The sequence below is a fragment of the Crocuta crocuta genome, unplaced genomic scaffold (genome assembly GCF_008692635.1).
Source record: "Crocuta crocuta isolate KB4526 unplaced genomic scaffold, BGI_CrCroc_1.0 scaffold270, whole genome shotgun sequence".
Lineage (NCBI taxonomy): Eukaryota > Metazoa > Chordata > Mammalia > Carnivora > Hyaenidae > Crocuta > Crocuta crocuta.
Window position 1 is genome coordinate 2,672,426 of NW_027527569.1, and position 25,655 is coordinate 2,698,080.

Below are 25,655 nucleotides of genomic sequence, written 5' to 3' on the forward strand. Positions count from 1 at the left end.
CCAAAGTCGGATGCTCAACCGACTGAGCCACCTAGGCATCCCATCTTGTTTGTTTTCTAAAGGAAGAGAAATAGGGAGTAACTGTGTCATTTGGTAACTTCACATTAGTAATTGTGAATTATTTTCACACAAACTTATCTCAGGCTTCAGTTAACCATTACCACAGATTTACCATATATCTAAATGGAGTACTGCCAGTTCTATTATAATGTTCAAAAACCTCTGAAGGAAATACTTCCTAATCATTTCTAACAATCTAATAATAATTTCTAATTTTACAAAGAAACTCGAACTAATATTTTGGAAAGAAAACTTTCCAAAATAACTCTTCTGGAGTGCCTGAGTGCTTCAGTCAGTTAAGCATCCAACTCTTGATTTAGGGTCAGGTCATGATTCAGTCTTGAGATCAAGCTCAGCATTAGGCTCTGCACTGGGCATGGGGCCTGCTTAAGGTTCTTTCTTTCCCTCTCTTTCTGCCTCTACCCTGATTGTGCATGTGTGCTCTCTCTCCCTCTCTCCCAAAAGAAAAAAGAAAAAAAAAAAAAAGGAAAGAACTCTTTTGCTACAGAGCATGAATTTACAAATGTAGTAACAAATTTCAAGTATGCTTGAGATGATCCAATAAAGTTTGATAGGCACTCAGGCAAATTTCAGGTATATTTTTCTGTCAGGATAATCAAAATTTATAGAACAGGAGCAAGGAGAAAATGAGTGAGGAATCCTGGGACTAAATACTGTTTGAAAGTAGTACAATGAGTATCAAAGATGTTTTGAATTTTTATTCTCAGTAAGTTCATTCTTTATGCAGCATACTGTTCCTTTAATTAATTAACTAATTAGAGAGAGAAACAGTTCTAGCAGGGGAAGGGCAAAGAAAGAGGGAGACACAGAATCTGAAATAGGCTCCAGGCTCCGAGCTGACAGCAGAGTCTGACTGTGGGGCTCGAACTCATGAACTGTGAGATCACAACCTGAGCCGAAGTTGGACACTTAACTAAGTCACCCAGGTGCTCCAGCATACTGTTCCTTTAACCAATAATTACTGAGCATTTTCTATCTGCCGGTTACTATTCTAGATGCTGTAAGTACAGCAGTGAAGAAAATTAGCTAACTTAAATCTTTAAAAGGATCATTGTTGTGTGGAAAATCGACTGAATATAAAAGTACAAGTAGGAAAACTAGTTGAACAGGCTTCTGCAGTAATGCAAACAAAAGATGATGATGGCTTGGCCTGGAGTGTGGTAGCAGTGGAGATGATAAGTGGTCAGATTCAGATTATATTTTGAAGGTGTATGTATTCAACAGAAATTTTCTAATGGATTAGTTTATAGGGTATGATAGAAAACAGTTAAAGTTTGGTGCTTGAAATGAAGAAAATTTCAGAGGAGAAGCCTTGGAAATAAATGAATGGAAAGTAGAATTCAGTTTTGGTAAGTTTGCAGTGCCCATTAGACATCTAAGTGGAGATGTCTGGAGTCAAAGGGAAAGGTCAGGCTGGAGAGTTGCCAGCACACAAATGGTATTTCATGGCAGTGGATGAAATCACAAATGGGATGAATATAAAAAAAAAAAATAAAAAGTAGTACTCTGAAATTTAGAGGTTCAGAGGATGAAGTTTCAGGAGACTAAAAAACACTGCTGAATGGAGAACTATCAAGTGTAGTGGATGGAGGAAGCCCCCTAGGACTGTATATGACTATACCTATGTGTTGCCTATTATACTGTATGGCATTTATAGATTATTTCCAAATTAAAAACAAAGCATATTGTGAAGGAGTGATCAATTATGTTAAATTTAGTTGCTGATAGATGGTAAAAATGAAAATTGAGATCGACTTTATTCAATGATGTAGAAGCTATTGGGGATCCTAGGAAAAGCAGTAAAAGCCTGCCTGAAATGGGATTTAAAAAATTAGGAGAGGAAGGGAAGAAGAGAAATGTAAAGAAATCGGTTTTGTTTTTATTTTTTAAATGTTTATTTTGAGAGGACGGGGCAGAAAGAGGTGAAAAGAGAGAATCCCAAGCAGGCTCTGTGCTGACAGGGGATTTGATCTCAAGACCATGAGATCATGACCTGAGCCAAAATCAAGAGTTGGACGCTTAATCGACTGAGCCACCCAGGCGCCCCAAGAAATCTGTTTTAAGAGAAATGGTATGGTAATTGAAATCTAAGCCTTGTTTGTTTAATACGGGAGTATGTTTATATGCTGATGGAATGATCTAGGAAAGAGGGAAAAATTGTACTATGTGACATACAAATAAGGATCTGCATCTATTTCAGAATCTATTTTATGTGAATCTTTGGTTCTTTTTGGACAGAGCCATGTGTCCTACATCCAATATATAGATCTGTCACCCATTATGTATCATTAATTCATCTGCTGGTTAACCTTTAACCCTTTAAGCAGTACTGGGGGACTGGCAAAAAATTAAAATAATCTGTTCTTGAGAGGTTTACAATCTAGTTGTCTAGATAGAGAAAATGTAAGAGAGCACATAGAACTTTAACAAGTTCAGATTACAGACAGTACACTTTTTAAAAATTTGTATGCTCCAGCTGTTGGTGCCTAGTAATTGTCCTCAAGGATTTGATCACAGTGCGTAATGCAGAAGGGGGAATAAGCCAGAACCTTTCAGTCCCTATCTAGGAAAGAGATGAATTGGGTATTTACAAACCTTGGAGAGGAAGACTGAGGACAGGTAATTCGGTGGATCTAACCCAAAATATTAGAAGGAATAGTAATTTTGATGTTACTAATTTTTATCTACACAGTTCACCTATGCTGAACCCATATATCATCCACTTTCTATTTGAAATGACAATGGAATAATTATTAGAGTTTGTAAAAAAAAAAAGGTGGAAAGATTTATTTTAGTATAGGATAAGTATTTTTATGTTTACATTTATACACAGTTGGTGGGGACAAAGGCTAAAGATCTTTGTACTGTGGCATTGTTCAGGCAAGACTGCTAGAAGCAAGATACACTGACGGCCTGTCTATCCAGTATTTGCTCTGCCTAGAACCTCCGATCATGGAAAGTGCCCTGGGCCAGCAAGACTTAAGCGTCCAGATGTGCCATCCCATTTCTTGTCCCACAATTACAAATCTTCCCCTCTTTCCAGCATTTTACCAGACACGAAGAAACGAGCGAACAGCTTTCACAATGTCGGGACACTGGTAGCGTTTCTTGCATGGGGAGTTCTGCAGCATCCAAAGGTACAAGAAGATAAAAATTGGTATCCCGACGCAGCTCTTTACAGCAGATTCTCAGCACAAGGAACAATAACGCCCTCACAAAGTTTCTTCTACGGAAAAAAAGATTGTATCCATGTAAGAGGAGTTAACCTTTTTGTTTTGTGTTGCATCCTGCTTCATAACTTACAGTTAGACCAACCAGTGTTCCTTCAGCATCAAAACAATGGTTCATTTTGCTCAGAGTTTTTAAAACACCTTCTCGTTCAAAATACACTACTTTTCTATGGTAGCCTGGACTCACGTTAATTTTATCTAAGCTGTGTAAAAAGTGCATAACACGTCACTCCTCGCCTCTCTGGTCTCAAACGTTGCTTCTCCCAGCCTTAGCTCCAGGGACCAGCCGCCTGAAGGACATCCGCCAGGTTAGAAACGAGATCAAGGCACGGAAACCGCCAGTCGGCTAGAGCGGCCACAGCCGTACGGCCGCTCTCACTTTTCTTCGGCTCTCTATGGTTAGAGGCTCAAGCCCCTCCCCCTCCCGAGGTATTAAGCTCCCTGACGCTTGCGCGAGGCCAGAGGTGGTTCCGGTTCCGTTGTTGTCGTTTTCGTTCCTGGTGTTCGGTTGTCGCGGTTGGTGGGTAGTAACCGAGCCAACATGCTGCGGAATCTGCTGGTGAGGAGCTTCTCGGCTTGCATTCTTGATGTGGGGCGGGAAGGCTGGGAGCGAAGGCTAAGGGACCATGACTGAAAAGCCTCTTCTGGGAGGGAAGGAGGGCGAGAGAAGGCGGCTTCTGAAGTCACCTTGGTCCGTGTCCTTTTCGTCTGACGTTACTTTCCCTTCCTCTTGTTCCCGGCTGTGCGGGGTAGTTGTAGGGAATGGGGAGGCTGGGAAGATGAACAGGGGACGGTGGGTTGGACAGCCCTGGTTTCTTTAGTGGTCACCTCTAACTCTACAAGTCATTGATGAAGTCGGTAATTTTGATAGTAAAATCAAGATCGAACTGGGAAGTTTCTGATACCCGAAAGCTTCAAATAGAAACATGTTCCACCGGCACATTGAAAGGCCTTAGGTTTCAACGTTTCTGATGCTTTGAGAGCATCAGAATGCGGTTTAAAAAGCAAGTCATTCAGTTTTGGTTGGGACTTCAAGAGCAGTCAGACTGAAGTGTGTTGCTTCAGTCAGGCAGTTCTGCAGTGTCCTTCACCCCTCCACCGGCTTTGAGCCTGTGAAATACTTTCCCAAATTTTCGAAAAAGAAGGAAAATGTAACAGTGACCGTTCTCTTTTGTAATTATTTAATAAGGTTTTACTTAGTTCTCAATATATCATCTGTTTTGGAATATGTAGTGCATATGTTTCATTAATTAAACTGGATATATAATGCAAGTCACTTTTTGAAAAGAATTGTACCCCATTAGTTCCTATTTTAGGAAAAATGTAATGGGTTCAGCATTTTAATTAAGTAGGAACCATGTCAGTCTATTTTGGTATCGAATAGTAGACTTTTAATAATATGGTAAAGTTGTAAATGAAAATATTTGAACTTTTAGTCTATTTTGTAACCATTCTTTATTCTTGTAATATCTGTATGTCAATATGTTTTACTCAAGGATTATATAATGCTACTAGTTCAAGTCAGGTAAAGATGATTTTTCTTTCCCCTCAGAATCTGCATGAATTACTACTTGAATGTGGTATTTGGAGACTGTAGGATTTTAATATAAAGAGTAGTGGATGGGGGTGCCTGGGTGGCTCAGTCACTTAGGATAAGCATCCGGCTCTTGATTACTGCTCAGGTCATGATCTCCCAGTTGCTAGATTGTGAGATTGAGCCCTGCGTCAGGCTCTGCACTGGCAGCTCAGAATCTGCTTGGGATTCTTTCTGTCTGTCTGTCTCTCTCTCTCTCTCAAAATAAACTTCAAGAAAAAAAAAGTAGTGGATGGGCAACAAATTGGAAAACCTGACTGCTGGTTGAGGGCTCTGTTATTGACAAATCGGGTATCTTTAAACTGTCAATTTCCCTCTTCTGAAATACTAAAGATTGAAAATAGTTGGTTTTGAAAGTTTCTTTAAGATCTAAATCTGATCAGTATATATGGATTTTTTTTTTATTTCAGGCTCTTCGTCAGATTGCCCAGAGGACCATAAGTACTGCTTCACGCAGGCAGTTTGAAAATAAAGTTCCAGAGAAGCAAAAGCTATTTCAGGTACTGAAATATTTTATAGGAGATTGTTACTTGTAATAATAATAATTACCAAAAGTAGGAGATAGGAAGTAAATCTGGAGATGTTTGGTAGTTACTCATCTTGTTGTATTAGCAAAATAATAAACTGTCTATTGGTAGTTAATTGGGTATTTACTATATCCAGGAGGCTTTTGGGGAAGCAGAAGACACGAGAGGGAAAGGTGCACGTTAAAGACACTTTGTAGGAGTTACATTGGGTTGGCACTCTGTTGGGTAGTTTCATAAGAATAGACAAATAGACCATAGAAAGGGCCCAGAAATAGAACAAATAATATATGTAGAAATTTAATATATGTTAAAGGTGCTATTTCATATCAGTGTGGAAAGGATACAATAAATTGGTATTACAAAAATTGGCTATTTTAAAGGAAGTAAAGTTCTATCCCTTTATATTGTATATTAAAAGGTAAATTGCAGGGGCGCCTGGGTGGCTCAACCAGTCGGTTGACCAGTCGGTTAAGTGTCCAACTTCGGCTCAGGTCATGATCTCACGGTTCGTGGGTTCGAACCCTGCGTTGGGCTCTGTGCTGACAGCTAGCTCAGAGCCTGGAGCCTATTTCAGATTCTGTATCTCCCTCTTTCTCTGACCCTCCCCTCTTCATGCTGTCTCTCTCTCTCAGAAATAAATAAAACATTAAAAAAATTTAATAAAATAAAATAAAAAAATAAAAGGCAAATTGCAGGTATAAATGCTTCTGTCAAAAAACATTGGAAGAGAATATATTTTTCCAGTTTTAGTGAGTTACGATTGACAAATAAAAATTATATATAGTTAGGTTGTACCTGATGGGTTTTATTTTTAAAGAGGTGTACAGTGTGATGTTTAATGTGTCTGTGAATAATTACCATAATTAAGTTAATTAACACATCCATTACCTCAAATACTTGACCTTTTTGTTTGTTTAGTGAGAACACTTAAGATTACTTTCTTAGCAAATTTTGAGTGTACAATTCAGTACTATTACAGTCACCATAGGAGAATATTTCTTTTCTCTTAGGGGTGGGGAAGTCTTTCTAAGTAAGTCTTTACAAAGCCTAGAAGCTGTAAAGGACAAAAATTGCACTTATGAGTACAAGTGACAAATTGAGAGCAAATTTTTAAAATATAACAAAAGACTAATAACCCCAGTATAAAATCAGGTCCTACAGGGGCGCCTGGGTGGCTCAGTAGGTTGAACATCAGACTCCGGCTCAGGTCATGATCTCACAGCTCCTGGGTTCAAGCCCCACATCAGGCTCTGTACTGACAGCTCAGAGCCTGGAGCCTGCTTCTATGTCTCCCTCTTTCTCTCTGCCCCTACCCCACTCATGCTCTGTCTCAAAAAATAAATAATGGTGGGGCGCCTGGGTGACTCAGTTGGTTAAGCGTATCCTATACAGATCTTCCTTGACTTATGGTGCAGTTAGGCCATAAAACAGTAACCCATCATAAGTTGAAAATATGTTCAGTTGAAGATTCATATACTACACTTAACCTACCAAATATAGCTTATCCTAGCCTGCCTTAAATATGCTTACAACACATACTTTGGCTCACAGCTAGGTAAAATCGTCTAACACAGAGCCTATTTTAGAATAAAGTGTTGAATATCTCATGTAATTTCTTGAATACTGGGCTGAAAGTGAAAAACAGAATGGTTCCACGGGTACAAAATGCTGGTAAGTATACTGGTTGTTTAACTTGGTCATCGTGTGGCTGACGGAGTTGTGGCTGGCTGCCACTGCCCAGCGTCATGAGAGGATCATACCGCATATCACTAGCCTGGCAAAAGGTGAAATTTCAGAATTTAAAGTATAGTTTCTCCTGAAGGTATATGGCTTTCACACCCTTGGAAAGTTGAGAAATTGTAAATTGAACCAAATCTACCTTATGATTAAATCTAAGGTGTGAGGAGAGGGGTACCTAGGTGGCTCAGTTGGTTGAGGGTCCTTCTCTTGATCTTGGGCTCAGGTCATGATCTTGCAGTTTGTGAGTTCAAGCTCCACCTCTGCCCTGATAGCACAGATCCTGTGTGAGAATGTCTCCCTCTCTCTGCTCCTTTCCCACTTGTTCTCTTTCTCTCAAAATAAATAAAAAAGTGTGAGGATTACTGATCTTTTTAATAATACAGCTGATGAACTCAGTATATTTTCACAGCTTTAACATATATTTGTTGGAAGGCAAATCTTTATTGGATCTCATTAAATGTAAGAGAAAGAATGTTGACTTTTAGAAGTTCTTATTTTAATACTTTAGTGGTAATAGGTACAGAATCAGGAAAATTGTAGTCTTTTAATTTTTATATTTACAATATTTTAATTCTAGGGGTTTAAGAAGTGCTTAATTTCATATGAATGGATTAGTGTTTTGAACTTAGTTGAAAACCAATGATGCATGTATTAATTATTTTTTTAATCTAGGAGGATAATGGAATTCCAGTGCATCTAAAGGGTGGAGTAGCTGATGCCCTCCTGTATAGAGCCACTATGATACTTACAGTTGGTGGTAAGCTATTTGGAATGCTTGACTTACCAATAGGTAACAGTAAGGATTACTAACAACTTCATTCCTTTTACTATGTCAGTATTTTAACATAGGAAGACTGTCTCCAGATCTGAGATCTTACTGCTTTACGTGTAAGGATTCAAGATAATGATTGATACATACTGTATAAGAACATTTTAATATCTTAAAAAAATAAAGCAGTAAAGTTTGGACTATTTATGATAGAGGTGGCTTTCAGAGTGTGCTACCCGTGTTCTTACAGGCCTTTGGAGGAACCGAAAACATCTCTACACCATCTCCTATAACAGGGACTTTTTAAACATTTTTATTGCGATACATAATAACACACTTTACATCTAATTTCTGAACATACATGTTTATGACAGAAACAAAACCTGTATAGAAAGAACAGTACTTATTGTACACAAAGTGCTTTGATATTTTTTTCTGTGGATTGGGCAGGTCCATTGTTCAGTATTAGCAATGGAATATTACAAATTTGTATGCTAAGAGCAAAGTTAAGAATTTAAGTGATTGCTCTCTGGGGGAGGAATGGAAACAATATTTGAGTGATTACTGTGTGCTCATCTTATTGCTAGCAATGCCACATAAATGGATTTCTGTAACCTTTTTATTGTCTATAATGTGTCCTCATTTTAAAGATGAAGAAATTTTATGTTAATTACCCAAGTTAATATTGCCTTTGTGTGGAAAAGCTGAAATTTGAACCCTAGTTACGAAGTCCCCCTGCTGATATCAAGGTCCTTTCTTTGGCTTGGTTTGAATAGAGTGAAGTGGCATTTATGGATGAAGACAACAATCAGATTGTGACGTTTGGGCTGTCTTAAGATAGAGTCCTAAGTTCTTTTTGGTCAGTGTGACTATTTCCTAAATATTCTGGTAAACAGTTATTAGCTATTCTTACATCAAATTTGATCATTTAAAAATGATGTGTCGTTCTTCCTTGGTTTAATATTAATAATATACTTTAGGGAGTGCTTGTATATCTTGACTTCTTTTTTTATTTTTGAATCATTCTTAGCATTTCTCAGGCAATCTTAGTTTAGTACGGAAATAACCTTGATACATATTCTTAATCTTATTTGAAAATTTTTTGCATGTTATTATCAATTTGACAAATAGATTATCATATTGTATCTAACACTTTCCTCTGAAGTTAAGTGCTACTAAAACTAGATTAACTGTATTCTACATGTATTTATTTCAAATTTTACCAGCACCTATCAAAATACTTTTCTGTGTTCCCATAAAAGTAGTCTTAATACCAGACTTCCCTTTCTGTTAACAACTTTTAGCTGGAGTATTATGTCTGCTATACCTGTAAAGATCAGAATTTCTTGTAAGTTCTTTTTTTGTTTCCTTTTCTTTTTTAGGAACAGCATATGCCATATATCAGCTAGCTATGGCTTCATTTCCCAAGAAGCAAGACTGACTTCAGTTTATCATCTCAACAGGCAGTTGGTTCAGTTTCATTCAGCTCTCTATGGACCAATAATTGATAAATAACTGAGTTCTTCTTCGGGGATCAATATTTATTGACTTATACTAACTGCCTCCAATAAAGCAGTCTTTACCATGCTTTGTCTTATTTTATCACTTTAGAATACATTACACCAATAATTTCAGTTTTTGATCAGCCTTGTCCCTCTTAGGTAGGGAGCAAAAAAATGGTTCTTTAGTCATTAGCATGGTATAAAATACCATTGTTATATTGGGGAAATTTTATTTTTATAAATAAATTATTTAATATAATAGAGCAGTTCAGAATTATACAGTGGATGGTTTTCAGCTGTGAATGAATGTGACACTTGAAAGCATTTTTCTTTGAATCCTTCACTCCCTGCTGTACTGTGTCTTGGGATATGCTAGAACCTGGGGTTAGTGGAAGCAGGTCATTTTTGGTTCCTGGGGTTCAAGTTTCTTTTTTGCTTTCTCAGCTATGTTAGCATATGTTCAAATATTGGATTTATTCCACAGCTTAAAATTAGGCTTTAGTAGAGAAGCTATAAAATAATTTATGACTTGTTCTTACACACTAACAATGGGCTTGTATTCTGTTACTTTAATCCATAACATAAAGTGTAACTTCCCTTAAAATACTAATTCATTTCTAAAAGCCATCTTCTGGGGGGACCTAAGGGGTCATACTTTGTCATCTCTACTAGGTGTACGTTTGTAACACTATGAAGTTTATAGAATCTAGGTGCAATTCGATCTAAGGAAATCAATGAATAATGGTTTAATAAACTTCAGTTCTAGATAAAAGTAAAAGTATATTTGGAAAAAATGAGTCAAATCTGAAATAGCTAATATCTAAGTCTTCATGTGGAGACATTGAAGCTTAAAAGTAAATCCATCACCAAAGGTACCTATTAAAAGATGTCTCAGCCTTCAATCTCAAAGGTTTGAAAGGATCTTGGTAGCCACATTATCTAACCTGCCACTAAATACAGGAATCTTGCCAACTTCTGACAGCATCTTATTACTAATAGCAGCAGAGAAACACTGCTTTGGAAGGGAGTGGAATAACTGAAGTTGGGCTGGAGTCTGGTCCAATTTGGTGATTTGGAGCTAAAAAGCAGCCACTGATATTTTGAAACAAGCTACATCTGTCAGCACTTTACAGAGGAGAATTTAACTTCCATAAATGTGATTTGAAATTCTTTTATGACATGATGTGAAAGATACTGTTGTGTATGAAAAATAGCCTGATAGGCTCTGATAGCCTTCATCTCAGTATTGTGAGAGGTGCTTTACTAATCCTGACATAACAATTTATAAAGCATTTTTCCATGTGAACATGTTCTGTTTGGGCTATGTTATCATGGCAAGAAGGGATAATGTTTAAGATTACTTGAGAAATACTGGAATTCTTAAGATACTTGAAGAATTTTAAAAATTAATGCTAAGTTTAAGTATTTGTGCTTCACTTTAAAAATCTGCATTGTAACCAGGGGTGGAGATGGGGAGGGATGGAAGGGCAAGATCCCAGAATTGGGGTTGCTGGGCAAAATCCAGTGAAAATATGTCTGCTATACTTAGAATTTAGTAAGAGAGCCGTTAACAATTACTGATAGATTTCAAGGCCTAACCAGAAGTCCACAGAAAAGTCCATTCGAAGTGTTCAAATGTGGCCATCAGGAAGCAACCACCTTCATTTCCAATCTCCTTTTTATTCTTTACCAGATAGTATTTGAGATTAGTACCCTTTGCTAAATAGAAGTTACGTGATGATGGTATTCCATTAATACAAATACCATACGAGATATATTTAAGTGATATTTTGTTAAATTTGTAGTCTGTAGCTGTTCTATATGAAGTTAAATTATTTACAGATGAAGGAACAAGCTCAGAAGGCATGCAGTGTACACAAAGCTACAAATAAGTGACAGCACAAGTTTTCAAATCCAGTTTTGTCTGATTCTTAAAGTTCATGGTCTTTCCAGTATACTTTATCTTATGTGTTTGATTAAATGTTGACTGGGATAGCTTCAGTACACTGTTAATAGCAATGTATATATGAATATCCTACAAATATGAATACCCTACAGACTTGCATTTCATTTGTACAGTCAAGCTTCTTGGAAGAGCAATCTGTACAGTCTCTAGGTCCGTTGTCCACTTTCACATTGATTGCTATAATTTAAAATCTACCTACCTACTTAACATCTGTCTTCATATATAAGATCCAAACTAAGCACTGTCATCACATCTCATATTGATCTGCTTGGTGAATGCATACTCATTTTTTAAAACTTTATTTTTGAGAGAGAGAGAAAGGGAGACAGGATCCAAAATGGGCTCCATGCTGACAGCAGAGAGGCCATTGCGGGGCTGAAACTCACAAACTGTGAGAACATGACCTGAGCCGAAGTTGGACGCTCAACCAACTGAGCCACCCACGTGCCCCATGCATACTCATTTTTGACACCCCTGGTAAGTGCCCTAGATTCTGCTGGAAACTTTGACATTCTCCCCTCTGCTCCCTATGTTCCCTGTACTCCTTTTCATCAAGACTTTCATCCCTTTAAATTTGAGTTCAAATTTGAATTATAGTTGATAAGACTAGAAACCAGTATAGCATTGTAGTTAACCACACACGTGATAGAAGATCCAGCTTCAAGCCTCGAATTACCACAAGTAGCTAACCCAGCTGCATGTGTATCCTCATCTGTATACATGGAATAATACTTCATGCACGTGTTATTCTAATGCATATAAAGCACAAAGAATGATTTCTGGTACATACCAAGTGTGTAATAAATGTTAGCTGCTTCTATTGTTGGCTCTCTGGAAAAAGGAACTCTCTTTTTTCATCTCATGTCCTTCTCAACTTGACACAAAGCAGGGACTCTGAGCTGCTCAGGGCTGGTAGGGCAGGCTCACAATTTCAACCACATCCTAAGTGCTGTCTTTCCGCTCTCCTTAGTGTGTGTTGTTCTTATAAGGTGACCGCAGCAGCTCCAGCTATTTTCTTTGTTTTCTGCAGGAAGAGGGATTGGTGAAGGAACACATGCCAGATGAGTGAGGTCTCTTTAAAGAGCTTTAGAAGCTCCAAACAAAGACCTCAGCTTAAATGTGTTTGCCCAGAACTTTGTCCCATGATCATGCCTGGATTCAAAGAGGCCAAGAAATGTCTTAGCTGGGCAGATTGCCAAGAAAAATTAGAGTTCTATAAAGTAAGGAGAGGAGACTGGGTATTGAGTTTGCAACTAAGAGTCTTTCTCCAGCGTGTTTTTTCTTGTTTGTTTTTTGTTTGTTTGTTTTGTACAATGGTATGACTCGTTTATTTAAAACATTATTTCTCACATTTCTCAAATTGAAGACCACAAAAAATAAAAGCAATGTTTTATTGGGTTGTCATTCACCCTGGGAGCAGTGTTGCTGTGTGTCCAAGGCTGTGACCCCTGTGCCCGTGAGACCTCAGTTCCCACTAGCCAGATCTATCCCACCTCACTTTACAAAACAATCCTGAAAGTTAAATCAAATAAAGCTATTTATTGTACACATTTACATTAGAAAAAGATGGCAGGATGTAGGAAAGCCAGGTGTGGTGTTCTCTTGAAGCAAAGTTTGCTTCACTCACTCTTGGGGCATCTTTGCTTCCTGGAGGGAGAACAGCAGATGAACCCAAATGGGAACAAGATGACGGCCAGGAAGATGCCCAGGAAGGTGAAGAAGTCCTCCCAAACTTGACTGCAGACTGGGCGGCCTCCAACGACAATGGTATTGGCAGGGTACCCGGTGACATTTCGACTGTGGATAGAAATGTCGTAGACCCTGGGACAGTGGGTAGGTATTCCTGTGACCAGGTGGCTACAGGGCCGCGGCGGGCGCGGACGCGCGGCGGCGGCGATGCTGTAGCGATGCGGGCCGCGGGCGAAGTCGCCCTNGACTAAGCCACCCAGGCGCCCCTCTAGTGTGTTTTTTAAACGAATAAAGTCAACCTTCCCGTTCCTAGCTCTAATGTCTGATGCCCACATCTGTGCCTGTTCCTCGTCTTGGATGCATTCCATTGGCAAGTATCTTTTACCATTTTGCTTACATAGTTCATGTAGGTGTCAGTGTGGAGCCAGATCTCAGGACCGTAAGATCATGACCTGAGTCAAAATCAAAGAGTCAGTGGTCCCACCAACTGAGCAACACAGGCGCATCATCTCATTAATGCAGAAGACCAATCAACACCAAGAGTTTCCAAATTTTTGTCCTAGTGTAATACACCAGCGAAAAAAGTGATTACATGTTTACAATTAGATTGCTTGGAAAATAGAGAACTGTGTATTGAAATGGTGATTTTAAAGCATATATGGAGTATGCTACACGAAGAAGAATTTATAATATTGTATTTCTGTAGCCTTCATGCCCAAATATAATGTGTGTGTGGGTAAATTGATTTGGATTTGATTATTGGCTTCCAATTATAAATGTGCCTTTAATATATAATGAAAGATGGGCTGTTTCCTTGAATTCTGAGATTATGTCAGATCTCTATTGACCTCTTATAGGAGGCCATCATCTTCCTTCTGAGGAGTTGCTAAAGATATTCTCTTGGGATTATTCTTGTTGACTAAAGGCTGATGTTCTTGTTTGGCCTTGTTACATCTCTCCTGACCATTTTACCTCAACCAATGCACTTAACTGAAACATTCACGGGACATACAACAGTCATTTTTCTTTTCTTTCATTTTTATTTTATTTTTTTTTTAATTTTTAAATTTTTTTAAATTTATTTCTAGGAGAGAGAAAGAAACAGCGTGAGCAGGGGAGGGTCAGAGAGAGAGGGAGTCACAGACTCTGAAACAGGCTCCAGGCTCTGAGCTGGCAGTCAGCACAGAGCCCGACGCAGGGCTCGAACCCACGAACCGCGAGATCATGACCTAGGCGAAAGTCGGGTGCTTAACCAACTAAGCCACCCAGGCGCCCCATTATTTTATTTTTAAAATAGTTTTTATTTATTTATTTTTTATATAGTTTATTGTCAAGTTGGTTTCCGTATAACATCCAACAACATCCATATATCATCTCAACAAGAGCCTTCCTCCATGCCAATCACTCATTTTCCCTTCTCACCCAGCCCCCAACAGTCATTTTCCCACCTTGATTCTATCCTACTGGTCAGGATGACGTTCTTTAAAGGGTTCTTTCCACTTTAGTTGTAACATACTAAGAAGAAATAGACCAGAAATGCCTGTGATGGATGAGAAACTAGGAGTCTCTTTTTTGTTTAACTCTGTCTATATCAATAAAGATCTGGACAAAAATCAACTAACAGAATCCCTTCGTAGGACTGAAAGATGTCAAAACAAACAAAATAAGACAAAATGATACATTTCTCAAGGAGCAATTTTAAATGTCAGTTTATTTCTCAAGTCTTAAAAGATACCCTAGCCTCATTTCTCAAAAATGGCAGCAGCCTAGTTTAAATAATACATCTGTGATCATTATTTTCCAAATCAAGCTTTTTAACTGGCAGAATTTTTTAATTATAGGTGATAATTAAGCATGCTGAGAAAGAAAAAAAATGGATACATATAGAACATTTAGTAAGTACAATGTATTATATTACCATTTCAGAAACACTTTTTTTTTATTTTAATTTTAAAATTAAATTTGTATCCAAATGTATCCAAGGATCTGTTGCAAGATTTCCTGATTTCAGAAGGTTTAGGCACTAGTATTGAAGATAGACCAGAGTGGAAATAGAATGGCTAATGAGGAGAATATTATAATAGACTAAGCAAAATTTAAAAATATTGAGGAAAGTGCCTGAGTGACTCAGTCAGTTAAGCATCCAACTCTTGATTTTGGCTCAGGTCATGATCTCATGGTTTGTGAGATCGAGCCCCACATCAGGCTCTGCACCAACAGTGAGGAGCCTGCTTGAGATTCTTTCTCTCCCTCTCTCTCTTCCCCTCCCCCTGCTCACACTCTCTTTCAAAATAAATAAACATTAAAAAGATAAAAGTATTGAGGAAAGTGTGAATTGTCGTGTTGGGTGAGACTAAGTTAAGGGTGGCAAGAGGTGTTAGTAAGGATATTAACAATAATCTGAAGTTTTATGAGTCACATTTTGCTTGAGAAGCAGAATAAACACCATGAAGAGAGCAGAAGAGAAGAATGGGTGATTTGTAAAGAAGGCCAGTGACATTATTTTTAGATTTCTACCTTCAGTAATCAGAGGAAAAAGGAAAGCTGATGGTGGATATGACCTAGGACCAGAAATTATAATTTATAGTTATAGCATGTTCCTTCAAAAACGGGGCCCAATGTCTATGCACTCCAATGTTAAAATATGGGAATAGTAGACCAGAAGAGAGCTGCCCCGGACACATTAGGGGCTAGTGCTGAGTTGTGCTACTTATGCTGATGGTCACCCAGCTTGGGAGCCCGTGAAGGTCACATTTACATTAGTGTCCAAATGACCAAAATTCCCACCTGTTCACACAGAAGCACTGCTGTACCTCAAAGTGTCCTATTTCATTTCTGTGTCATCAGCCCTTCACATATTACCAGCAATATGCTTTTCCATATTCCTCTCTTTTGCCCTTCTTGTCAGACTGCTTCATCAATACCATGAACAATCAACTCAGCTGGGCGCTGCTCTGCCCAGGGTGCTGTCTTCTGTTCCCAAACCTACCCTTCCCTGTTGTCCCAGGGCAGAACTGGTTTGTTTGGGAAATGGGCAGCACTTTTCCTTCATGTGTTCATTCAACAAACATTGAAATGCCTCCTATGAACCCAGCAAGGTTCTAGGCCCTGGGATGAATATCCATGGAACAAACTTCTTGCTCTCAGTGAGTTATATATTCTGAGCCACATTTCCTCAGCGGGGCCTTGAGGCACCAATTCTGGTGCACAACTTGCAAGCCTTTCAAGGTTTCTGGTGAAGATGACTTGTTCCAGCTTTGGGCTCCTGTTAGTGCCTCTCTGATAAAACCCTCATGGGCCACAAAAAGAAGCAACCATTTTTAGGCACACAATGTCCCAACCCATATATAGAAAGGAAATATTGACATTTTTGTTTTGTTGATGGAACAGAAAGTATTCAAAGCTGTAATTCCATCTGCTGCACTGACAACCTTTTACATGAACCTAGAGCCTCAGTTTTGTCCTTGAACAGTCACTTGGCTTATCGTGGGGGACTTTCCAGGACAAGGGTACCTAAGCTGTCACTTCTTGCAAAACAGAAAACAGCTCCACTTTTGACATGACAGGATTTTCATCTTTTGATACATACATCAAGATTTCAATGCTCTTGGGACCACATTTCAATTAGACTCAAACTCAGGGAACTGTGACCCCACCCCCCCTTCCCCTAAGCAGTCTCTACGAGGAGGCTACTCTCATCACAGCCTGCGAACAGAAATCGACCCTTCCATAAAGGCAGTGTTAGAACTCTCCTTTACCTTTTTATATCTTTTTTGGAGGGTGCTTTGCCTTTACCCAGTGCACTCTGTGATAACAATGCTAGGACCCATGGTACGTGACACTTTCTTGGTAGAACAGTTTTCCTGGAAAGGAAAAACAAGGGAGATGAAGGCTTCACTTAAGATGGCTCAACTAAAAAATAATGTTCACAAATCACTTTAGATTCTATAGCAACTTGTTGATGCCGTGTTTCCATTTCCCTTTCTGTACCTCTCTGGGAGGAGTTGAGAGGCACTACAAAGGGACCATGGCACCACTAGGAGGCAGTGTTGGATAGAGAGAAAGGGGAAAACTTCACATTCTTCCTCCTATCACTGTAGACTGATATAACATGTCATTAAACTTCAGTTTACAGTATCAGCCTCTTGCCAGTCAGAAGTCAATTTCTCTGTACTCCGATGGCACTGCCTACATGTGCTTACATGTAACAGCAAGCGTGCCTTACATTCGTTATTTTCTCCATTCAATTGCAAGTTCCTTGGAGATGACAGTCTTAATGCTTCCTTAGTCTATTATAGAATATTTTTTGAATAGGTATTTTATGAGCACCCTCTGAATACATGCCGAGTTCTTAACAGTTGAAAAAAAGTTTTATAAAAATACAATTTTGAAGTTTTGACATAGAGTAGAAAGTATTAAATAAGGAAGACAAAATGAACCCAACATCAGGCTATTTAACAAGTAGCATAGCCCTAGTTATTTCTTTGTGGAGTGCTGCCACCCAATTTAGGTCATTTGATCCTCCTAATTACCCTGGGAGCTGAACTGAGTGACTTCAGGTATCTACAAGAAGCCATAGCCCTCAGGGACTGACTCAGTCTTGTTTCTGGATGGGGAGCCTAGACTGAAGAACAGCCCCCCCACCGCCTTTCTTTAGACTGTTACTTCCTTCTGTTCCTGAGCATTTGTGCAAAGAGGAGGTGTCCAGAAGGAAGATACAATATTTCTGGTTAGTGAGGGCAGGAGAGATAAGTTGATAAATCAGTAGAGATACGAAAAAAAAAATGAATAGAGATATGAACATGTTGGTCTTGAGCTGTGTGTGTAATGGCCCAAAGGATTAGATGGATAATAAAGGCTACAACTGTAGTAAGGGAGTATGCAGACCGCCTCAGCCAGCTTGGAGTGGAGGAAGTTCTTCTCACAGGCAGAGGGATGAAGTCAGGACAAACAGGAGTTAGGGGAGAAAAAGGTGGAAGGAAGGAAGAGTGTCCCAGCTGCCATGTAACTCCTGTACAGTTGGCCAATAGTGCTTAACCTTGGGAGACTGCCCACTTAGATGCTACGAAAGACTTTAATAAATTTCTGTTGAACACCTGGCTTAAGGAAAGACTACTCATAATGACCACACAGCTCAGTGTGTACAACATGCTTTATCATGATATTGAAGCATTGTCTTCAATGTCCAAACCAATTTATGGTGCCTTTCCCTGAGTGCTCAGTAAATGTTAGGCATCATTATTACTATTTATAGGGTTACTCATTGCTCTTACTGTTACACAATGACACAGAGGCTTATTCTGACCAATTGTTTAATTTAGTTTGGGAGACTGAAACACTGAAACCAATAAAGAGAATCCAACACTTATTTACCTATTTAATTTTAATTCCAGTATAGTTAACATACAGTGTTATATTAGTTTTAGGTGTACCATCTAGTGATTCAATCATTCTATACATTAGTGTTCATCATGACAAGTGCACTCCTTAATCCCCTTCACCTATTTCACCCATCCCCCCACCTACCTCTCCTCTGGTAAGCATCATTTTGTTTTCTATAGTTAAGAGTTTCTTAGTTTGTCTCTTTTTTCTTTTGTTTGTTTCTTACAAAAACATATGAGTGAAATCATACGGTATTTGTCTTTCTCTGACCGATTATTTCACTAGGCTCTAGCTCCATCCATGTTGAGAGGCCACGCTTTTGACCTCTGGTGGACTTGGTTGGCTCCTGGGGTAACTACACTTTGCCATTCTGCCTGATGGTCATGAGGGAAGCACAGCTGGCATAGCACTGTCCACAGAAATCCGAGGGTGAGTCAACATTTCTAGACTTGTTTCGTTTCAGTGGTGAGGGCCTTCACCTCTGCACAACAGCCCTTTGACTATATTTGCTAGCTTTTTGAACTTATAGGTCCCATTTTCTTAAGCTAACTTTAACACACCTTTCCTTATTATTTTAAGAATTAAAAAAAATCTAGGGACAGGAGTAACATCCATGTAGTTTAAAAACTTTAATTTGAAATTTTTCAGACATAAAGAAAATCGGAACAAAAAGGGTATTCAACACTTTTATAACCAATTGTTGTCTTACCACATATACGTGATCTATGTGGATTTTTCCCACCAAACCATTTTAAATTGAAGTTTCACTCCAAAATATGTCAGCATATAATCCTATATCACATGGTGCCATTATCACTCCTGATGAATGAATCATTATTTCCTAATATACTATTTTCAATTGCCTCAAGTGACCCCAAAATGTTTTTATGTGTTTTTTTCAAGTCAAGCCCTTACCAAAGACTGTATCCTGTATACGTTTGTTATGTCCTAAGCTAAAACAGTGTTCCTTCTCCCCATTTTTCTTTTGTTGATCTGTGAAGACATCCAGTTGGTTGTCTTTACAGAATATTCTTAACACCCATAAACTTAAACTTCAGTGTGACTACAATGCTTGGGTTTGGAACTGGGAAGCATCCTCTGACAGGATGATGTTAGGAAACTTTTATGAGACTTGGATTTCCTTTGATTTCAGTTTTAATATTGATGTGAGTTTTACACTGTCAGTAAAAATAATACGATCATGACATATTTCACAACTTCACTCCCTATATTTATCTCTTCATTTTCTATCATGTTTCTGAGGTTTCCATACCTATTTTTTCTTTTGACATTGATCCTCCAAAAAGCCTCCAAGTGTGCTTCTTATTCAGAGTTTGACATCTATTAGGTGGAATGTCAGGAAATCAAAGAGACAGGGCATCTCACCAGGGCTCCATGCTAGGGTTATGAAAAATCAGGATTCTACACTGTGTTTTAAAGTTGGCCTATTAAAGTTATTTTGTAATATACTTTTGTAAGTAAGAATGCTTTTGGCAATGTTCCTAATTTTAAGAAACTGTCCATAGTGTTTTTGTTTTACCATTGAGCAAGGTCAAAAAGCAATGGACTAGTAGTTCAAGGTTGGTGGATAAAATCAACCTTCCTTGGCAGAGTTTACGTCTCCATGAACAGTTTCCTACAACACTTTAACAAATGCAGTTTCTCAAAACAAATATTTATAACCTAAAGGTTACAAGTAGGAGTTCTAAAAACTTGTCAGATAAATTGAGGATTATAGGAAAACTCTTTCCTCCCCATAGTCACGGAGTTACACAGAAATTCAATGTTGTGATGACAAAACACAGAATAAGTGTAAATTTTACTTATATTTTATGGTAACTGACATGTATACATGCTCAGTTCTATTTTATCCAAACAAAGCCAATTGTAAATCTTGTGGTTTGCATTCTCAAATGTGCTCACCAAAACAGCTTCCAAACATATCCCTCAATGTTTCCTGCTTAAAATAAAACAAAACAAAACAAACAAATGAGCAAACAAGGTAACTTTAATGTAAATTAAGACTGATCCAAAGATATTTGGGGTCTTGAGGCATTTATTTCCACATAGTGGACTCTATGTCCTAAATTAAGCATCACGAAATTTCTTTCCTTTCCTTTTACCAATATGCATGAATTATATCAGGTTCTTTTTCTGCCTAAAATGGTTAAGCTGTCACTGGAAATTTCATTTAATATTTCCCAGTGAAATTGTTTTTGAAGAATACTCATTACTCTAGGCTCCCACTCGAATTTTTATTCAAGGAATTGATATTGAGTGGAGAGACATTCAAAGGAGAAAGGGCTTAGATTCCAGATGCTCATCTTTTCTGCTCAGGTGGACAAAGCGATATACAAGGAATCCACCTTTAGAGGTTAGGAGGGCAGGCAGGCTTTTCCTTCCACACTGACCTGCCTGCTTTTTGTTTCTGTGCTTATACTGGACAGCTGGTAGGTTTGGGCTTCGCCAGCATAGGAGAGCCTTCCCCACTGCCAGTTGGCAGTCTCTGTATTTTCCTTCTTCTTTGGAGACGAAATAAGGCCTAAAATTTAACTTGAAACACTGGTTATGAGAGTCTTTGTCTTAGCTGGGTTGAATAATAACTGGGGGTTAACCAGAAATCCTGGTTCCTTTTCACAAAGACCATGACCTCTCTCTCTCTAAACAGTCCATCCTAGGAAAGGAGGTCTGTGAAATGAAAGTGGAAACTATCCACAAGGACAGTGATGGGAGAAGAGGGTCTGGAGGTGCAGATGGCCATAGAAAGCAGGTTCTGTGGACTCACAGGTGATCCAGCTGAATAGATGATGGGAGGGCCAATCTTTAAGGGGTGTGTGGTGGTATTTAAAATATGTCCACCGAGTCTTTGGGACTTCTTTCAAGACCACCTCTTGAACCTGGGTGGTCTGGTGGCTGCCTTGATGAATAAATGTGGCTGAAGTGATACTGTGTCACTTCCAAAGCTAGGTTAGATAAGTCCATGTAGCTTCTGATCATTTCTCTTGGGACACTTACATATGGAGCCTCCCCTGCTGTGCAAAATGTCCACCTGAGGTCACCATGTAGGGAGGCCTTCCAGAGAGAAAGATGGAGAAATGTCCGAGGAGCCTTAGCTGTTCTAGTCTATAGCCGTTTGAGTGACTTCAGCCCAAGTGCCAACTACGTGTGAAGAAGGCTTCAGGGCTGAAGATCCTAAGAATCTAGGACCCTCCAGAAGGTCGCTTTGAGTGGGTTTGTCAGACTTGGGTCAATCTTCCAAGTCTGGGGCTCCTCAGGATTGGCCCTTTTGACTCTGGAATGGTGGACTCATGGAGTGATACCTATGACCTTGAGGGCAGTAGGGGTGGTTGGAATAATGATATAAGGCCCAGTCCACTATGGTTTGACTGAGTCCTTTGTTTCCAATCTTTGACCCAGACTGAATCCCCTGGTGAGAAGGGGTGTATAGAGGATCCTAAAGAAATTGGGGGCCCTCTCTACAGCATATCAATGTAACTTATTTAGGGTGGCCCCTAAAGCTTAAAGTCGTTTTCTTATTCCCTTGTCCCCTGTTTGGTATAGGTTCTCTGGGAGCCTCCCTAGACATGGAGGGGGCCTCCCATATATTAGCTTAAAAGGGGAGAAACCTTGAGTTCCTGGTGTGCAATGGACACGCAGAAGGGCCAAGGGCAACAGGTCTGGCCATGGAAGTCTGTTTCCTGACAGAACTTGACTCAGCTTACCTTAAGGTGCGATTCATCTGCTCTACTTTCCCTGAGCTTTGAGGCTGGTAAGCAGTCCAAGTGATGTTGAGGGAGTTGGTTAAAATTTATATAATGTCTGCCACGAACACAGGCCCATTATCACTGTGGATTGTGACGGGTAAGCCAAATCAGGGGTCAATTTCTTTTCAGGAGGACCTTGGCTACTTCCCGGCTCTGTTCCTTCCTGGTTGGGAAGGCTTTGACCCATCCAGAGTATGTACAGACTATCACTAGCAGGTATCTAAATCCTCAGCTTGGCTGGACGTCTGTGAAATCTAACCCGTTTTGAGTGCCCCCGGTACGACAGCATGGGGGACTTTAACATGAAGTTCTTGTCTCAGGGTGAGCTTATCTGCCTTTTTAATGATCAGAACTATGGCTGCTAGTGCCCTAAGGCATGGTGGCCATCCTTTGGCCACTGGGCCCAGCCTCTTCAACAGGTATGCTACTGGCCATTGTCAAGGGCCAACTGTCTATGTGAAAACCCTGAGGGCAACGTTTTCTTTCTCATGGACAAAGAGATTAAAATGCTTTTCTGTATCCAGCAGGCCAAGGGCTGGTGCCTGCCCCAAGGTGGCCTTTATCCCTAGGAAGGTGGCTTCAGCCTCCTCTGTCCAGACAGGGGGTTCTTGATCTGGCCCTACCAAGAGATTATAGAGGGGTCTTCCTATTGCAGAGAATCTGGGAACCCAGATTCAGCAGAATCCTGCCTCTAGGAATTCTCACAGCCCCCTCCCCCCCCCCCCCCCTNTGCAGCATGTGGCCTCCCTTGGAAAGCCAACGAGGTCTCTAGCCAGTGCCTCCCCAAAGACAGTAAACGAGTTTTTAAACCCCTATGGGAGGTGTGTCAAAGTCAGTTGTCTGATGCCCCATGTCAGGTTCAGTCCATTAGAAGGCAAACAAGGTTGCCTCCAGTGGGCCAAGCAGAGACAGAAGAAGGCATCCTTCAAGTCTAGGTAGCTAAACCAGCTGGCAGAGCCCGGAATCTGGCTGACGAAGGTGTATGGGTTTGGGACCACCGGGTTCAAGGCTTGAACTGGTTGGTACTTGCTTTCCGGCTTCCTGATTGGCAAGAGCGGGGTGTTTCAGAGTGATTGGCATTCCACAAGCATGTCTGCTTCTTGAATGCCTGCCCTTGCCTCTTGTGGGAGGGCATATTGCTGCTGTCTCTGTGTCTCTCCCAGTTAATCCCCTGAGATGAACTCTATACTGACAGGGGTCTGGTTGTGGGCAAATCTGGCAGGGGGGTTGTCTTGGGCCCATACAGTGGGGAAGGCAATCCTGAATTCAGGTGGGCCACTCTGTTGGGCCTGGGCACAGAGTACTCTCCATTTTTCCTCTCTTAATGTAGTGGTTGCCATTATAAGGGGCCTGATTTTTCTTGTCTTGGATCCAATTGGAGCCTGGTGTGTCCCGTTGGCTCAGAGGTTACTTGGGCCCCAGCTTTGAGAGTATATCCCCGGCAAGGAGAGGGATAGGGCACTCAGGTAGGGACAGGAACTCATGCCCTACTGTGTGGCCCCTGAGTTCATATAAAAGTCATAGTTTGGCTCCTACTTTTGTTTTGACGGTGGGCTCACAGGGGCCAAGAAGAAGTGAGCCTGCCCCCCCTCAATCTGAATCTATTTCTGCTAGGCCTATGATGTCTTTTTTGCAGGGTTCTTGTGCATATTGGCTGCGTTTCTGGGACTTTCCCTGGTTGAGACCAATGTCCTTTCTCCTTGCAGTAGGCACATTGATCCCTTGCTAAGGAGGTTTTGGGCCTCCCNTGTAAACCTTGCATAGTATCTCCTAGTAATCCCTGGGGGATTCTTCTTGCTACTGGGCATATTTACGGGCTTCTTAGCCCTTGTTCGGATCCTCCATGGGAGAGCCTCTTGGTACCAGTGGATGTGGATGGGCATCTGGAGAGCACCTGCGCCTGGCCCAGGGTGCAGTCTGGTCACTGGTCCAGGGGAGAGAGGATCTGCCGAGTCTGGAGGTGGTGGGGAGACTGAAGGTGGCAGAGTATGGGGAACTGGGGGGTTCATATGGTGGGGGCAAGATTAGTTATTTCTCTGGATCACCAGTGAGATTATGGAGGTTGGGACTTCTGTTGACCTTCCTTGGGCCGCTTTGTTGAGGCGACTAAGGCCCTAGCCTGTCCCTGTTTGTTGTAGGTAAATCACACCCAAGGGGGACGGGTTTGAGCAATCTCTAATCAGGAGTCGATATATGGTAACTGATCAGGGTGACCTGGGTCTCCGGTGACAACACACCAGATGCAGTGGCCCTTTGGGACACTTAAGGCTCCCTCCGAGGGCCATCCCACATCAAAAGTGGGCCATTTCAACTCACAAAGTGTCCTTAACTTGCCGGGGATCATCTTAATTCCATAATTCCCAAAAACCCCTTTTTGGCTCCATCCTGAATCTACAGTGTTCCCGTGAGATGGAGTCGCAAAGACAGAGGCGTAGGGGTGCTCCTGAAGAGCCTGAAATTAAGTCCTCCATTAAGAGCAACCTTGGGCTGCACGTAGCCCTAATTCCAGGAAAAGTTCAGCTGAAGCCACCCTCGGACCTCCCTCAGATCAGCCAAGCAAAAGAAATGTGTAACATTCCCGTGGTCTGAGTCAGGGCTGGGAACTGCAGGTATTTACTCTGTATAAACTAGCCAATTTCTCACCGCTTGCCTGAACCCCACATAGGCCCTCTGAGCTCACCTCATAATTGGTCATTTTCAAAGGATTCTCAAAGGTCATGATTGTGTCCCGCCAAAAGTAATGAGCACCTCACAGATACTGAATGGTCAAAACTGTTACTATGGGTACTGTACAATTACGATTGGTGCTTATGTGATGATGCTATACGTACAACGTGTGCACCGTAACACCCCCGTCCCTTACCCCATAAAATCCCTGCTCGCTATTGTTCGGGGCTTCACCTTTGCTGCCGCTGCGCCGGTAGACGAGTGAGCCCCTGCTCGAGCTTGTAATAAAGACCCTTATGCATTGGTGTCGGCTCCTTGGAGGTCTCAGGGGACTCAAGATTTGGGCACAACACCCCTACTAATGAGGAAACCAATCAGATGCCCATCTGGCCATGTCCCAAAAGAACTTAGGTGACGCTCAGCTGTAGCAGCCTCAGCATTGTGACTTAACATCAGAAACTATTCCGATGCCACCATAGACTATATGCCTTTCACCATGGAACCGCAGACGGGCCCACTCAGACTCCATGAGCTTTTAGGGACCTTAAGGGTGCCCGCCCGTGCAGCCACAGAATCATACTCGGCAGGCAAGGCAGACTGAGTCGCACATTCACACTCACTTACACATCAGAGGTTATTATGTCCGGCAGGAAAGGCGGAGCAGGCCAGCATGAGGCGACCAAGCTGGAGACTGCTGGGCATGCCTTCTCCCTTGAGATTCCGCCTTCTGTCACCGCCTCGCAG

At 40.7% G+C, this 25,655-nt stretch overlaps 1 protein-coding gene and 1 long non-coding RNA gene across 2 annotated transcripts; one reads left to right on the forward strand and one right to left on the reverse strand.

Annotated features, from left to right (window-relative positions):
- Positions 1-25,624, reverse strand: LOC144236632 (uncharacterized). The gene is made up of 5 exons (XR_013336632.1): positions 25,536-25,624; positions 16,857-16,961; positions 12,200-12,433; positions 3,133-3,307; positions 1-56 (listed from the first exon to the last, which is right to left on the reverse strand). It is a non-coding gene; the product is annotated as an uncharacterized LOC144236632 (long non-coding RNA).
- On the forward strand, positions 3,761-9,528 carry COX7A2 (cytochrome c oxidase subunit 7A2). Its single transcript, XM_077770253.1, has 4 exons — positions 3,761-3,870; positions 5,316-5,405; positions 7,845-7,929; positions 9,324-9,528. The coding sequence occupies exons 1-4, from the start codon at positions 3,853-3,855 to the stop codon at positions 9,380-9,382; spliced, it is 252 nt and encodes an 83-aa protein (XP_077626379.1). The 5' UTR covers positions 3,761-3,852; the 3' UTR covers positions 9,383-9,528.
- Positions 25,625-25,655: the final 31 nt, after the last annotated feature.